Source organism: Scylla paramamosain, chromosome 31 (assembly GCF_035594125.1).
Source record: "Scylla paramamosain isolate STU-SP2022 chromosome 31, ASM3559412v1, whole genome shotgun sequence".
NCBI lineage: Eukaryota > Metazoa > Arthropoda > Malacostraca > Decapoda > Portunidae > Scylla > Scylla paramamosain.
This window is the reverse complement of record NC_087181.1, coordinates 11,347,559-11,363,157: the sequence shown is the minus strand read 5'-3', so window position 1 is coordinate 11,363,157 and position 15,599 is coordinate 11,347,559. Positions and strand designations below refer to the sequence as shown.

The window sequence follows — 15,599 nt, the reverse complement described above, 5'->3', positions numbered from 1 at the left end:
GCGAATGCTCACTGCTCACTGCCACTCTTTTAGCTTCCAGTACTGTCAATTATTATACAAGAGATCTATTTAGTCTTTGCAGTTCTTGCTAATCAATTTTGATGGTGTTCAGTGGTGGGGTACAGAGAAGTGACATACAGCACGTTAGAATACTCTCACACACACACACACACACACACACACACACACACACACACATATATATATATATATATATATATATATATATATATATATATATATATATATATATATATAGAGAGAGAGAGAGAGAGAGAGAGAGAGAGAGAGAGAGAGAGAGAGAGAGAGAGAGAGAGAGAGAGAGAGTTCCTACTTTTGTATAGTCTCCTATGCCCTAGACAATTATTACACATACCACCTTCGCCGGATTACGTCCGTCACAAACGCTTTGCTCTCTCACCACGACTATTTTCAAAGATCACAAAGATGATAAGCCGGGTCTCAAGAGTCTTTCTCCTGCTAATGATACAAAAATCTTAATCTGCCACTAGAATTTTATATATATATATATATATATATATATATATATATATATATATATATATATATATATATATATATATATATATATATATATATATATATATAAACACCTTTTCCCTCTCGCATTCCTCTCTTCCTCCTTCCTCCTCTCTCTTTCTCTCTCCCCATCCCATTTCTGTTATTTCCTCCTCCGATCTCCCTTCCCTCCAGCACTTACCTCTCTTCCTTCTCCCTCCCTTCCACCATCCTCTCCTCCTCCACATCCTCTCTCCCTCTCCCCTCCCCTTCTTCCTTCACCCAAATTATTTTTTAACCAGATTTCTATTACCTTCACCAAACCCCTTTCTCCTCTTCCTTCCCAGACAATACCTCCTCCTCCTTTGTCTCCCATCTCTTCTTATATAAATAAAATGCTGCACTAATTATGGACATATATCAATGACAATGATAGGGAAATGAGGGCATAGGGGTGGTGAGGGGGATGAGGGAGAACACCAGTGTTGTTTCTCCTGTCATGTTTCGCATCTGGCTATCTATACTCGTACATTCTCTTGGTTTTCCTCTCTCTCCTTCCCTCAATCACTTCAATGAGAACAGAACTTCCCAATCCCTTCACATGACGCAGAAATTTGAACTGTTGTCCCCTCAGGATAGATTAATTGTTCTCTGTATTATACACCTGACTCTTCTTTGCCTTCCTTTCACACTATGACATCATCCTGCTCTGAGAAAGCATGTTCTGTTCAGGGGTTTAATTCATGGCCTGGTCCTTATAGCTATAATCCGTCATCTTCAGATATATTGCTGATTCCATGAAGTGCCCAAGGTGTAGCAAAGCACGGCATTTCAAATCACTGCACAAGGTCAATAGATATATGAATATTATTAACATTAAAAGGTGAGACAGAGAAGAGCTAATGTCACACTTTATAGGTTGAAATGAGAGAAAAGACCCTTCAGAGGACTAACTTATTTCAACAAAGTTTATTCAAAAGGACAACTCGGATGATTTGACTTACTAAATGAAGTTTGTGCCTTTGAAGAGTTACAATTGTTCTTGTAATGTTTGTACAACCATACAATCATGAGCATGAGACTAATGAGGAAAGACTTTGCAATACACCTTACACAAATCATAACAATACTTACAATGAAATATTTGCACGAACATTCACAACTTTCCTTTGTTACACAAATGTCACACAATGGCGCACTCAAGAAAGACAGGAGAAACAAACACTCAAAGCTACCTACTATTTGCAATAAGCAGTCAACACTTGTTAAATATTTACACATCATTAAATAAAAGATGGAATAAACAGAATAAAAATTTACACTCATAACAACAAAAATCTTTACACTCTTGAAGCATCAAACTTTTCTTGGCTTGACTCTCTTCCTTCCTGACTCAGTGGAGGGCACTTCAGACGTCGCTGATAAGGACTTCTGAGCGATTCGAGGTGCCGTCACGGTGGTCATAACATGCGACACTTTCTCCATCAAGGACCCCATCTTGTCGTAATTGAAAGCAAGCATCACCAGTATAATAGCGGTAGCAAAACCCACTACTGTTCCTTGACTCATTTCAGCATCCACACTTCTCAGCGTTGGCTTGAAACTTAAATTGAGATGTTTGAATGCAGAGTCTGCCACAAATGACACTTCTGAGACTGAGTACTGATACTGGGAGGACGGCAAATTGGACTCAAGACGCAAGAAGTATGTGCGTTTATCAGCAGTCATTGGGGGAAGCATGAAGTAAGGATGCAGTCCAAGCTTGATGGTCTGAATAGGAGAGTCTGGCAGGTCTTCCCGGTACAGCTGAGCCACCAGGGAGGAGAGATGCTGGGGGTCTGTGTCCACCTTGGCTGCCACATCCATCTGGTTGAACGGCCGCAGCACAATGAGTTTCAGATCACGCACGTCCTTGTTGTCAGCATGGACTGAGCGTACGGAGGGAAGGGTCCTCTGCACGTGAAGGTTTATGCCACTGCCTTTCTTCAACCTCAGCTCATACTGGCACTGGAAGTAATGGGGTGTTATGGAATGTTAGTCAGGGTCCTACTGATGTAACATTACTCTGGTTAAGCATGTGAGATTAGGAAGAAACAATGCCTGAATATATCAACAGATGTAATGGGGTGTTAGTCATGATGTCCCCATTACCAGGGAATGTAGGATATGTAGCCCTAATTTAGAAAACAAAAAGAGACAGATTGATAGGCAAACATACAGACAGACAGGCAGACATATAAACACAGATACCCAAGGTCATAGGATCTGAAGCTATACCTTAGGATAAAGTCCCCGGATCCTGAAGCTTCCCTGTGCATCAGACATGGCCTCCTCCTGGTACTGGTCACACTCGGGCCCCTGCCCCACTGCCTCCACCACCACATCAGTCTCTGCCTCACCACTCAGCGAGACCGTGTGCCCATAAACACTATAGGCCACTCGGGACCCTCTGTAGAAGGCAGAAAATGTGGTGGAGGGGAGTAATTGAAAAAGAGAGAGAGAGAGAGAGAGAGAGAGAGAGAGAGAGAGAGAGAGAGAGAGAGAGAGAGAGAGAGAGAGAGAGAGAGAGAGAGAGAGAGAGAGAGAGAGAGAGAGAGAGAGAGAGAGAGAGAGAGAGAGAGAGAGAGAGCAGAGAAAAAAATTGTTTGTTTTTTATGCATAGGATTATGTTAGTTTCCACAAAAGGCTGATATATGAAAGTCTATTCCTATTAAACTGTCCCTTTCCAACAGGGGCTGTGTGTGTGTGTGTGTGTGTGTGTGTGTGTGTGTGTGTGTGTGTGTGTGTGTGTGTGTGTGTGTGTGTGTCTGTGCGTGTGTATGTGTCTGTGCGTGTGTGTGTGTGTGTGTGTGTGTCTGTGCGTGTGTATGTGTCTGTGCGTGTGTGTGTGTGTGTGTGTGTGTCTGTGCGTGTATGTGTCTGTGCGTGTGTATGTGTCTGTGCGTGTGTATGTGTCTGTGCGTGTGTGTGCATGTGTCTGTGCATGTGTGTGTATGTGTCTGTGCGTGTGTGTGTATGTGTCTGTGCGTGTGTGTGTATGTGTCTGTGTGTGTGTATGTGTCTGTGTGTGTGTGTGTGTGTGTGTGTGTGTGTGTGTGTGTGTGTGTGTGTGTGTGTGTGTGTCTGTGTGTGTGTGTGTGTGTGTGTGTGTGTGTGTGTGTGTGTGTGTGTGTGTGTGTGTGTGTGTGTGTGTGTGTGTGTGTGTGTGTGTGTGTCAGCCTGGTATATGAACAGACAGATAAATATTTCTATTATGAGGAGCAAGCAAATAAGCGTAACAAAATGTTAATTTCTACAAGAGTTGTAAGGCCTGTCACTCTCTACAGCCTAACTCAGAGGGAATGTGAGTCCAGTCCATACCTGATGGTGATCATGATGGTGGCTCCCTCTGCCACACTGACCATCTTGGAGGCTGGGTCAAACATGTACTCCTTCATCATGGGCCGCAGGAAGTAGTCACCAGGGGTCAGGGACAGGAAGCCAATTGTGCCATCATTCTCTGTCAGGCTATTCTGTCGGTAACTCTTCCCTCCAGACATGGACAAGAGGACTCCAGGAAGTGGTGCCCCATCCTCATCCTTCACTTCCACAACTATCTCTGCTAGCTTGTATGCCTCAAAGTGCCCCTTCTCACTCAGAGCATTCATGACATAGCCTCTCTTCTCGGCACTGACAGAGTACTGCACTGAATTATCCAGCGGTCCTGCCACATACTTTCCATCAGCGTCTGATGTGTAGGTGTACACTTTGCCGTTGCCCTCGACAGTGATGGTGACCCCAGAAACTGATGGGGTGATCTTGCCATGGATGAAGAGAGCACGTTCGGCCTGGAAGGTGACAGTGTTGAGCACGCAGTCGGCAGGCATAGTCAGGGTGTGGGAGCTTGGTTCATATTGGTAAAGGTTGGTTGGGGAGCCGGGGGTCAGGGTGATGGTCTCCCCTTCACGCACCCACAGCTCAAAGACATACAAGTGTGGGTTTTCTGGGGATGGGTTGAGAGGGCCCAGCACTGTCTTGCTGCCTGACTGAACCTCAACAGTGAATGGTGCCACCTCTGTTGCCCGCACGGCACCGGTCAGCTGGTGCTTGGTGGCGGAGAGGGTGACCAAGTTTGGGGATGAAGTGTTCCAGTTAATTTGTGTGGATCCAAACTTATGGCAGCCGACTGGTGTGAGGGTGTACATGCCCGGCCCAGACATGCAGACCAGTGTGCTGCCCTTCTGAGCCACTATGGTCCCCGAGGCACCGGTGGTGGTAGTGTAGCTGAGGGTGGTTTCGTGGGAAGAGGCGAGGGTCAGCTGGTAACCCACTTGTTCCAAAGACACTTCAACATTCTGTGTGTTTACGGTTACTGGAACTGTTTTGAGTTTCCAGCACCAGTCATCTTTCTGCACACTGAGCAGGTATGAGCCAGGGACCACCTCGGTGATGGAGAAGGTCCCATCCTTGGCTGTCACACTGCGGGGAGCTCCAGACCTCCCCTGGGCAGGCTGCAGACTCACTGTCAGGGTAGGGCACTCCTCCAGACATGAGATCCTCCCTGATATTTCACCCAAGAACTGTGAGAAAGCAAGCTCTTCAATAGGGTCTGAGGTAACACTAAACAGGTGCTCAAGAGGACCAAACCTGCAACACAGGTAATGTAATTAGCGATGATGAAGTCTGGCATATGGAAGGAAATAAAAAGGGATGGTAAAATTCCACAGTGGTTAAATGAAAGCACAAGAACACCTCACCTCATGCCTGCCTCATCTGCTGCCTGGGAAAGCTTCACTGAAGCAGAGTAGGAGCCAGGGGTGAGGTAGATACAGCCTCGACCATCCACATCTGTCTGCAGAGTTTGAGCAGCTTTTCCTTCCCCTGTTATCTTGATAGTCCTAGTAGAGAACAAAAATTACACCAGAATCTGTAATACATTCTACACCATCATTCACAATGCTCTTATTAGCTTAGGAGACATGGAATACTTGGATATGAATGATCATGGTGAGAAAAGGTTCCTCAGGCATTGAGCCATTACATTCAAAAGCCTTTAGTTGAAGTCATTCTGAACACACACACACACACACACACACACACACACACACACACACACACACACTCACCAGGGGCCGCTGTGGGACGCTGTCTTCTCTACAGTAACGGAGAAACACACCTCATACTTCAGAGGGGAGAGGTCACCCACCACTGGCTGCTTGGGGCTGATGTTCACTGTCATTTCCTCAAACTCAAGCTTGTCTACAATGCATAAAAAGCCTTACTGTATGTATGTATCAAATTAATTACAGCTTCTTCAAATTCAAGCTTGTTTACAATACATGAAAGCTTTACTGTATATATATGTTGGATAAATTTATTACACCTTCCTCAAACTCAAGCTTCTTACAGCACAAAAAAGCTTGACTTAAGATGTGTCAGACAGCTTTTCTGCAGCCTCCTCAAACTTAAATGTTGCCAACAATACTTTTCTGCAGCTAAGTTGGTATGTTTTACAGAAATACATCTTTCTAAATTGTGTGACATCTAATGTACGTGTCTTATAAATCACATAATACAGCAATACAGCACTCTCTCAATCAACCAGAAATAAGGGTTTTTGATCATATGATACAGACTTGATGGAGAATAAAGTTATCTAATTCTCTGTTCATAAAATCCATATAACACTCAAGCAAATTCAAGTCACATACCTGCAGTTATTTCAGTCTTATGTTTTTCAGACTGAATGTTCTCAAAGTAATAAAGATACAATCAGCAACTAAACTAATTACAAACTCACATACCTGCATTTATCTTGATCTTATGAAGTAATAAAGACACAATCTGTATAAGACTTAACAAAATACAACTCACATACCTGCAGTTATTTTAATCTTGTGCTTCCCAGACTGGATGTTCTCAAAGTAGTAAAGACCATTCTCATCAGTCACTGCTGCCCTCACTTTATCTAGCAGGATCTTGGCGCCAGCAATGACCTCCCCACCAGGACTCTTGGTCACCCTGCCACTCATGCTGAAGCCTTCCACCTGAAAACAACATGAGAAAATAAGCATTAGTGCAAGGAGCTCTAAGTCTACATGTGGCACTGCCTGTATGAAAGATATCTATCTATTTCTACCTGTCATCCTCATCCATAAATTCGACTAATCTTCTTTTAAAGCTCCCTCATGACTCAGCATTAATAATCTGATTATTGAGTCTATTCCATTCGTCTACTTCTTACTCTATTTGAGAACTGATTCCTTCTATCTCTTTCTAAATCTAATTTCATCAAGCTTGAGCAAAACAAGGGAAGCTTCAGGAAGCCAAAGGACTCTACACGTGGCAGTTCTTGTATAAACACACACAATTCTTCACATCATGGCACATAACAAGACTGAGGGCCAATTTCACAGTCGCTTGGTAATGTTCCCAAGCAAGAGCATTTCCAACCTGGTAACAGGCATTACCAACACCTCATTCTTATTTCACAATCATTGTTTTCGTGGTTTCAGTGATCCCCAACCTGGTAACAATCATAACAAAACGAATAACTCTGATTTGGTAATGTTGGTGTGATGGAGCCCCCATATTAGACAAAATGAGTCAAATCATGACAAAAAATACTGACCTCACCAGCACTAAAAGAAAGAGAAAGGCATGGAAAATTGAAATACACCACTGGTGCCTTCAACATGCCATATCCATCCACTGCAAACATGGTTACATTTTATTATTTAAATTCTTCCCTTTGAATATCTGCCTAACATTTGCCAAACTCTGCATATGTCAACCATGCACATAATAAATAATTAATTTATCTGTTCCTCAATGCATACATTGCTGGATTGAAATAATTTTGGGTTTTATGGAAATAGCCCTGGCCTACTAATTTTGAGACTGTGATTATTTCTTTTTCAGCAAAAAAAAAAAAAAAAAAAAAAAAAAAAAAAAAAAAAAAAAATTAATGAATTAATTAAATCATGTACCCACTGAAAGGATTAAATTAAATTAATGAACTGAATTAATCTAAACCTAGCCTGATGGAATCAAGCCTAGCCCCCAATGGAAATGGTAATGTTATTTCAATATTATCTCATATTTCTTTTAAGTGACAAATTCCATACACCCTATGCATATGTGAGGATTATTACAGTTTTTAACCAAGGAGGCATACTGGATGAAATAAGGGTGATAGGTAGTGAAGTTTTCATCAGCTGGTGAAGTGAGTTCATGCCACCATCCAAATTCTTCTTAAATTTTATCATATTAGTATTATACCCTACAAAATGTTGTAATGTTAAATAATTTTAATAATTTAATAATAATAATTTAGGAAGTAATACAAGTATAAAAGGATAAGACCTTGTGATATTTATAAGAAATAAATGCATTGGTAAGCTCCATTGGGGAAACCCAGCAGCTCCCAACCCAGCATTACCAAAGGTTATAATTTCTGGTAAGGATCAAAACAAACAACTCCATGAAAAACGTCTGTGAAACCAGATCAATTGTTGGTGGTGGACATCAGCACTCATTGGTAACAATCACAACAATAGGAAGCGACTGTGAAATAGGCCCTGACACACAGCAATCAATCACAAACAAGTCCCACACACAACACTTCCTCACATCACAGCACAAAGTCAAGTTACCTTATCCCTTCTCAGATCCTATTTGAGGCTAAGACACACAACACTTCCTCACAACACAACACAACAGTGAGTTACCTTGAACGGCTGTTGAAGCACAAGATCATTGTGAGACACCACCACCTCCAGCTTGCTTGGCGTCACCTCATACTTGGTGGTGGAGGAGTGGAAGTAAGGGGCCAGCATGTACACTCCCGGAGACACCAGACCAAAGGTGAAGGAGCCAGTAGCATCTGACACCACATAACACACGGCTGGCAGACCCAAGGTGTTCTCATACCCTGCTGGGCTTCCAGGGGTGCAGGCTGCAAAGATGTGCTCATGACATAGAACTGATACACACGATTACAGAGATACATACATACACCAAAGCTGTCTTCCCCAAAAAAGGGAGGTGACCAAGACAAAGGATACAACTTTCATATTCACATTCATTTACACTCCTGCCCTTATTTAATGTTTTCCTGCTGTGATCATGTAATTATTTATCATCATCATCATCATTATTTCATGTTGTGCCAGAGGTATGTGGCCAGCAATGCAATGCCTAAGCTCCAGTGGTGTAGTAGAATGGTCCACAAGACTGTCCCTTTCAACCAGGTGAATGACTGAAAACTTTTACACACACTTCCACTACTAAATAACTCCCAGACACCTCACCTGGTTGTGCTGCCAAGGTGTCCTGAGAGTGGAGGATAAAGTTGACTCCTGAGGTTGGCTGTCCATCAGTTATAACGCTTCCTGAGAGGGAGTACCCACCCACCACTATAGAGGCACCAGCATCACCATTCTCATCGGCTACTTCCACTGTCACCTGTTGGGAGAAAGGAACATTAACAGGCAGCTAGCAAGATACAGTCTATTTTTTCTTTCTTTTTCTGTTCTTTATTTTTTTTCTTTGCCTATTTGGTCTTTTTTTTCTGGCTGATTATAACAAGAACACATCACCAGTTGAACCCAAATCTAACCTCGTTCTTGATAAGAGTCCATGTTGGGTGTGCTGCCACCACTGTGTACTTCCCTGATGACAGTGGTGTGAACACATATGAGCCGTCAGCTGAGGTTTGTGTTGTCTGGATGAGGGCATCTCCTCGATGCAGGGACACAGTCACTCCCTCGGGCCCAGAGCTGCTGCCGATGCTGACAACCTGCAGCCCATGTATTCAGTTAAGAGGGAATGTTCACTTTGGGCAATGGGAGGTTCAACATGTCACTGTACCTCAAATAGTTAGTTTTAAAACATTCTACAACCTGCATCACAGTTTGTTAAGAAGGAATGTTCACAGTGTGCAACAAAAAGGTTCAAAGTAACTCTGTATTTGGGGAATACAAGTTTAAAAATAACTGGTAACAATGTTCAAAACAACACTATAATTGACAACATATGGTACAAAATAATATTTTTTGGGGAACATGAGCCTCAAAGTAACATTCTTTATAGGCAATCGAAGGTTAGAGTAATATTGTATCTCAAATAATTAATTCTAGTGATGTTAACAATCTCTGTTCTATATGTGAAGGCATTAGTGAACTATAGTATTTCACTATCAAAAAAATCCTCCTAACCTTGCCTATCACAGCAAAGCCTTTGAAGTGAAAGTTGATATCCTTCCCTTGGCTGCAGGCATCTGTCTCTCCATCAATTTTCACTGACACTTCTTCTGGATCAAAACTCCAACCCGAAGGAGGAGACACCTTGAGAGAGAGGTGTAAGGGGAAGATTAATGTGAGGAGAGAGAGAGAGAGAGAGAGAGAGAGAGAGGAGAGAGAGAGAGAGAGAGAGAGAGAGAGGAGAGAGAGAGAGAGAGAGAGAGAGAGAGAGAGAGAGAGAGGAGAGAGAGGGAGAGAGAGAGAGAGAGAGAGAGAGAGAGAGGTGTAAGGGGAAGATTAATGTGAGGAGAGAGAGAGAGAGAGAGAGAGAGAGAGAGAGAGAGAGAGAGAGAGAGAGAGAGAGAGAGAGAGAGAGAGAGAGAGAGAGAGAGAGAGAGAGAGAGAGAGAGAGAGAGAGAGAGAGAATAAAATAACACTATTTCTATTGGTGGCACATAAGAAGGGAAATCATAACAGATACCTTTGATATCACTGTTATTAAGGTATTTTATTCATCACTGATAGCATTAATAAAATGGCTTGTTTGTATGTACATTAGTAAGAGCTTGACATCAAACTGCCTTACTTTTCACAAGTAAAATAAATTGTTGCATGAAAATATAAATACTGCTTCTACTACTACTACTACTACTTACCACATTCTGACACATCTTACCTTTATGATGTACTGTCCCTTGTCATAAATAGGCATGAAATAATAGCCGTTGTTTGGAGCACATTCTGTCTCATACTTTAAGTTCCCCTGCTTTGTGTACCTGCAATGGAGGGACATTCTACTGTACATTTAAAGCCATGTGAAGAGATCTGTGTCGGTTGAACGGGGGATGAGAAGGAAAATAAGAATAAAAATAGAGTAGTAAAATAAAACATTTATAGGCGACAGATTTATGAATGGGGATGATAGTGGAAATAGGAAAGTATATTTCATACAGGGACTGCCATTGTAGGCATGATGGCTTCTTGCCATGTTCTTAACATCTCAAATGGACTAAAAGGGAAAAAAATGTCTGGATGTAAAATCTGTTGATGGGAGGAAATGTCCAAGGGAAGAGATTTACCCCTTGAGTTATCAGCTTAAAAAGTACATTTACATATGAAACGAGGTAATTTAATCCTAACCTAACCTAACACTTGGATGGAAACACTAATGTTATTTCAAAATTATCCACGGCGACAACTGCTCATGGGAAAAAATCAGGAGGAAACTGGAAAATGTACAGAAATATGAAGATAAAATTTTCTGGAAAGCATTTTAATATCAAGTCCAGCTTGCAAGCTCTCCAGTATGTCCTGCACCTTCAACACGTGCACATAAAGCTGCGTGTTCTCTGAGCCACTGGCCACCACCTACGTGTGACGTAACACAACAAATACAACGTAGTTTGAGTGCATACGACAACCAATCCAAAATCACTAATAAATACTCACAGGGAAATAATACCAAAGGAGAGGAAAGGGGAGAGCAGGAAACACCCAGGATATCAGGTGACATCCTCACACTCCAAAGACTCCTTTCAACAAAATACTCACAATTTGACCCCAACTTGCGCGTAATTAATGTCCACATCGCTCCTCACGTATCCCCCGCAACCAAGAAAGTCGTTCCCGACGCAGCGAGTCCACAGGAAGGCGAATAATAAGAATAAATACTCCTTCCACCTGATCGCCGGCATGTTGACATCCACTTGGAGGTTCCGATGACAAGCTACTTCGGTTCACGCCTCTTATACTAATTCTCAATTTTCATCTATTATCGTTCATTATTTCTAATATACTCTGCACAAAAGTAAAAGTAAGTGTTCTGGAAACTAGATTTTTAAAAACTTTTTAGGAGAGTTTATATCAACATCCTATTTCGGCTAACATCCCAGCTGGTCTTCATATTTCAGCTATCAGTTTTTTTTTTACTTAGTATGCATGAAATAAAATTAAATATTCGCGCAGCTGTGTAAATATAATACAATACAAATAGTCCCGCTCACGGTAACAACTGCTACACCCATTACATTAATGGTTTCTTTGCCACCACCGCCATTTTCGTCTTCACTATATTTATTTCACTGTATATTCAGTCCTATCATTTTTTATGCCTTCACCAGAGTATAAAAAGTTAACATTACTGACAAGCCACACACATTACGCTATCGTTTTCGTTATCATAATCACCATTTTCGTCTTCACCGTGTTAATTTACTGGAGAAAAAAAAAAAAAATAAATAAAATATATATATATATATATATATATATATATATATATATATATATATATATATATATATATATATATATATATATATATATATATATATATCTTGATCTAGATGGTACAGGTGGCACAGGATCACTCCTGAGCCAGGCCTTTGGATCGGCAACTCCTGTAGAAAGGAAAAAAAAAAAAAAAGAGAAACGAACAGCATCCTCTATCCTAATTGTTCATACACCTGGCACGCCACATTCTCTCCAGAAACTCTTTCACCGCCTCAATCATCCTTTCATTAGCCTCTCTACACAGTCCCAGCAACAACACCATCCACTCTTTTCCCGTCTTCTCCACTCTTTCATTCCTATCATGCCGTAACTCAGTCAGTATCACTTGCATCATCTCATTCCTGTCTCTGGCATACTTCACACACTCCAGCACCACATGTTCCACCGTCTCATCCTCTCCCATGTCACACATCTGGCACACTTTGCTGCGGGACTCAGACCACCTGTAACTCCTTGCATTCACATCCATACACTGTGCCCTCGCTCGGAAGAGATCACCGCCCAGGCTTCCATCATACCACCTTTCATACCTCGGGGCCTCTTTCTCCTTGTACCATTCCAGGGTCTTCTTTCTTTCCATTTCATTCTTCCATTCATTGAGTCCCACACATTTCACTTCTTTGTCTATCTCATTCTTCCATTTTCTCACATCCCATTCGGCTCCCACTCTGCCTCCTCTTGTTACCACCCATTCACGCTCATTTTGATTCCTACCAGCCATTCTTATCGCCCACACAACTTGCAATCCATTCCTGTCTGTCATTCTCATGCATCTCTTCCTCCATTTGCTTCCACTTTCATTCCACAGGTACACCTTCCTTGCTATTCTTGCATCATCCATTCTCTCAAGCCTAATCTTGTACCTAAGTGTGGCTTTTGTGAGTCTTTCCCTAAAGGTGCGCCATCCCATGTCACCTCTCTAGGCTTCAACTGCTGTGCACCTCGGTGCACTCAGTGCCATCCTTGCTACTCTATTCTGGCCCATTTCTAACTCACTTCTAACAAATTTTCCTGCCCAATAACACCTAGCAACACTATTTTTCTCCTTTTAGTACTCAAAAAACACAAATTCGGCCCAGAACAGCTATTTCTATTAACATTACCCAAAGAAAACACTGATTAGCGGTCAGAAATAACTCAAAAACATTAATTCATATGCAAAAAAAACACTAAAAAACACGTGATTTCCTTTCAAAACACCACAAAAAAAACATACATTTCTACCCAAACACACTGAAAAACATGCGATTTCCTTTCAACACACCAAAAAACACACATTTCTAGCAAAAAACACTGAAATAACACTTAATTTCCTTTCAAAACACCCAAAAACACACTTTTCTAGCCAAAAACACTTAAAAAACACATTCTCCTTTCAAAACACCCAAGAAACACTTACTTCTACACAAAAACATCGAAAAAAAACATATAATTTGCTTCCAAAACATCCAAAAAACACACACTTCTAGCCAAAAACACTTAAAAAACACTTAATTTCCTTTCAAAACATCCCAAAAGCACTCATTTCTTCCAAAAAAAACATCGAATAACACAGAATTTCCTTTCAAAACACCCCAAAAGAGACACACACCTACCCAAAGACAGCGTAAAAACAACAATTTCTACCCAAACAAACTTGAAAAACACGAAAATCTTAAAAAAAAAAAAAAAAAAAAATACAAAAAAAAAAAAAATACAAAAAAAACATCCCCTACCTTTTTAAAACGCCACAGAAACGAAGAATTCACTTAAAAAAAAACACTTAAAGCACGAATATTCCCTTTCAAAACACCAAAAACTCTCACTTCTATTCCAAAATGCCTAGAAAAAAATTGTGTATTTAACTCAAAACACTTCATCTTATATTACAAGGCTGCTACATCACCACCACCACCACCACCACCACTACTACTACTACTACTACTACTTTTGCTTACCTTTAAAACGCTGGAAATTCAGTGAAAATATTGTCTTCTTAATATTTCTTCTTTTCCTTCTCCTCTTCCTCCTTCCCTTCCTTCTTCTTCCTCCTCCTTCTTTCCTCCTCTTTCTATTCTTCTCTATGCATGAAAACAGCTGGAAAATATAGGAAATTACACTAAACACTGATGGAAGGGCACTGGGAGGTGGGAAGGTTCAGGGTCTCGGTCCCCGGATGAAGGCGGTTGATGACGTCACGCCATATTTACGTTACGCGAATGATTTTGAAAATGACCCCTCGCAAAAATGGAGCTAGGCCGGAATGCTTTACATATTATGAAAGGTCATAATTTTAAATTAATTCTGGACATATAAAAATATTCCAAGCTTTAGTAATAATAAAGCTATATTTAAATAACTATATGAAAAAGTGTTCGAACAAACACGATAAAAAAAAACATTTCAAAGTCCACAAATCTCATTTCTCATGAACACAATACACTTTAAAAAATCGAAACTATTTTTACAAACAATCAGAAGTTAACTGGAAGCTGAAATAAATAAATAAATAATTTAAAAATGTCAACTTTTTGAGTTTTCAACGGGCCTAAAACCCCTCTAAAAGTCCACGTATTTCACTCATAAGCATCATAACATATTTAAAAAACAATAAACGATTTTTTGAGCCCATAAAATCTTGCCTAGCGGCTGAAATAAAAAATTATGTTTGGCGGTATGAAAAATTTAACGGCAAACAGCAACACTTATTTACGCTGAAACAACCTCATAATCGACATGTTTCCCTTAACACTCGCACGCAAAACACTCAAAACACCACCAAATATTTTTACAAACCATAAAATCTTAGTTAAAAAGCCTAAATATATAAGTTAAGAAAATAGAAAAAATATTGGAACCGGAGTAGACTCTGGCAATCCATCATGGCGGCCGCGGGAGGGGGCTCAGATGAAAACAAGTATGGCCATCTCTCTTTCCTTATTATTTGTGGTTGTTATGAAGGTTATTTCTCTATTTTCTGGATTAATTTCAGCTGTGTGTATGTGTGTGTGTGTGTGTGTGTGTGTGTGTGTGTGTGTATATATATATATATATATATATATATATATATATATATATATATATATATATATATATATATATATATATATATATATATTATATACCTCTGCTACCTGTCACTACTAAACTCACCTTAATTGACCTCCTGTGCCTCTGTGGTCCCGTTCCCTCGTGTTTAAATGAAAAGAGGACACACACACAACCGCACTGCACGGTGTTTCCCAGGTAGACTGAGGAAGAGAATAAAAAAAATAAATAAATAAAAAAAAATCCCAAAGCGCCGCGAGCAGTCTGCCTCCCTCCCTCGGTGAAGGAGGTGGAAACAAGCGGACCCTCACCATGGGGTACAACCGGATACTTTAATTATATGGCAGGAAATGCGAGGGTAGATTGAGTTTATAAGCGAATAGAAATGAAAACATGTCACTTGAAGCACTGTGAGGTGTTAAGAGAGAGAGAGAGAGAGAGAGAGAGAGGGAGTCGGTTCCGCGCGCCAACTAGCCTATCACTTATAATTAAACCTTTAAATTGACGGAAACTCGAATAAAATCATAGAAAACGAGAGGACTG

General features: G+C 40.8%; 1 protein-coding gene across 2 annotated transcripts; it reads right to left on the bottom strand.

Moving 5' to 3' along the window:
- Window positions 1-1,473: 1,473 nt before the first annotated feature.
- On the bottom strand, window positions 1,474-14,083 carry LOC135116490 (BOS complex subunit NOMO1-like). 2 transcript variants are annotated; one of them, XM_064033986.1, is made up of 12 exons: window positions 13,967-14,083; window positions 10,417-10,516; window positions 9,717-9,845; window positions 9,119-9,298; window positions 8,811-8,964; window positions 8,229-8,455; window positions 6,377-6,545; window positions 5,625-5,757; window positions 5,256-5,396; window positions 3,880-5,145; window positions 2,797-2,968; window positions 1,474-2,526 (listed from the first exon to the last, which is right to left on the bottom strand). In XM_064033986.1, exons 2-12 carry the CDS (start codon window positions 10,450-10,452, stop codon window positions 1,876-1,878), a joined length of 3,258 nt encoding a protein of 1,085 aa, XP_063890056.1. In that variant the 5' UTR covers window positions 10,453-10,516; window positions 13,967-14,083; the 3' UTR covers window positions 1,474-1,875. The 2 variants fall into 2 exon arrangements, with proteins under 2 accessions (XP_063890056.1, XP_063890055.1); XM_064033985.1 differs by lacking the exon at window positions 13,967-14,083 and adding an exon at window positions 11,292-11,475.
- Between the last annotated feature and the right edge of the window lie 1,516 nt (window positions 14,084-15,599).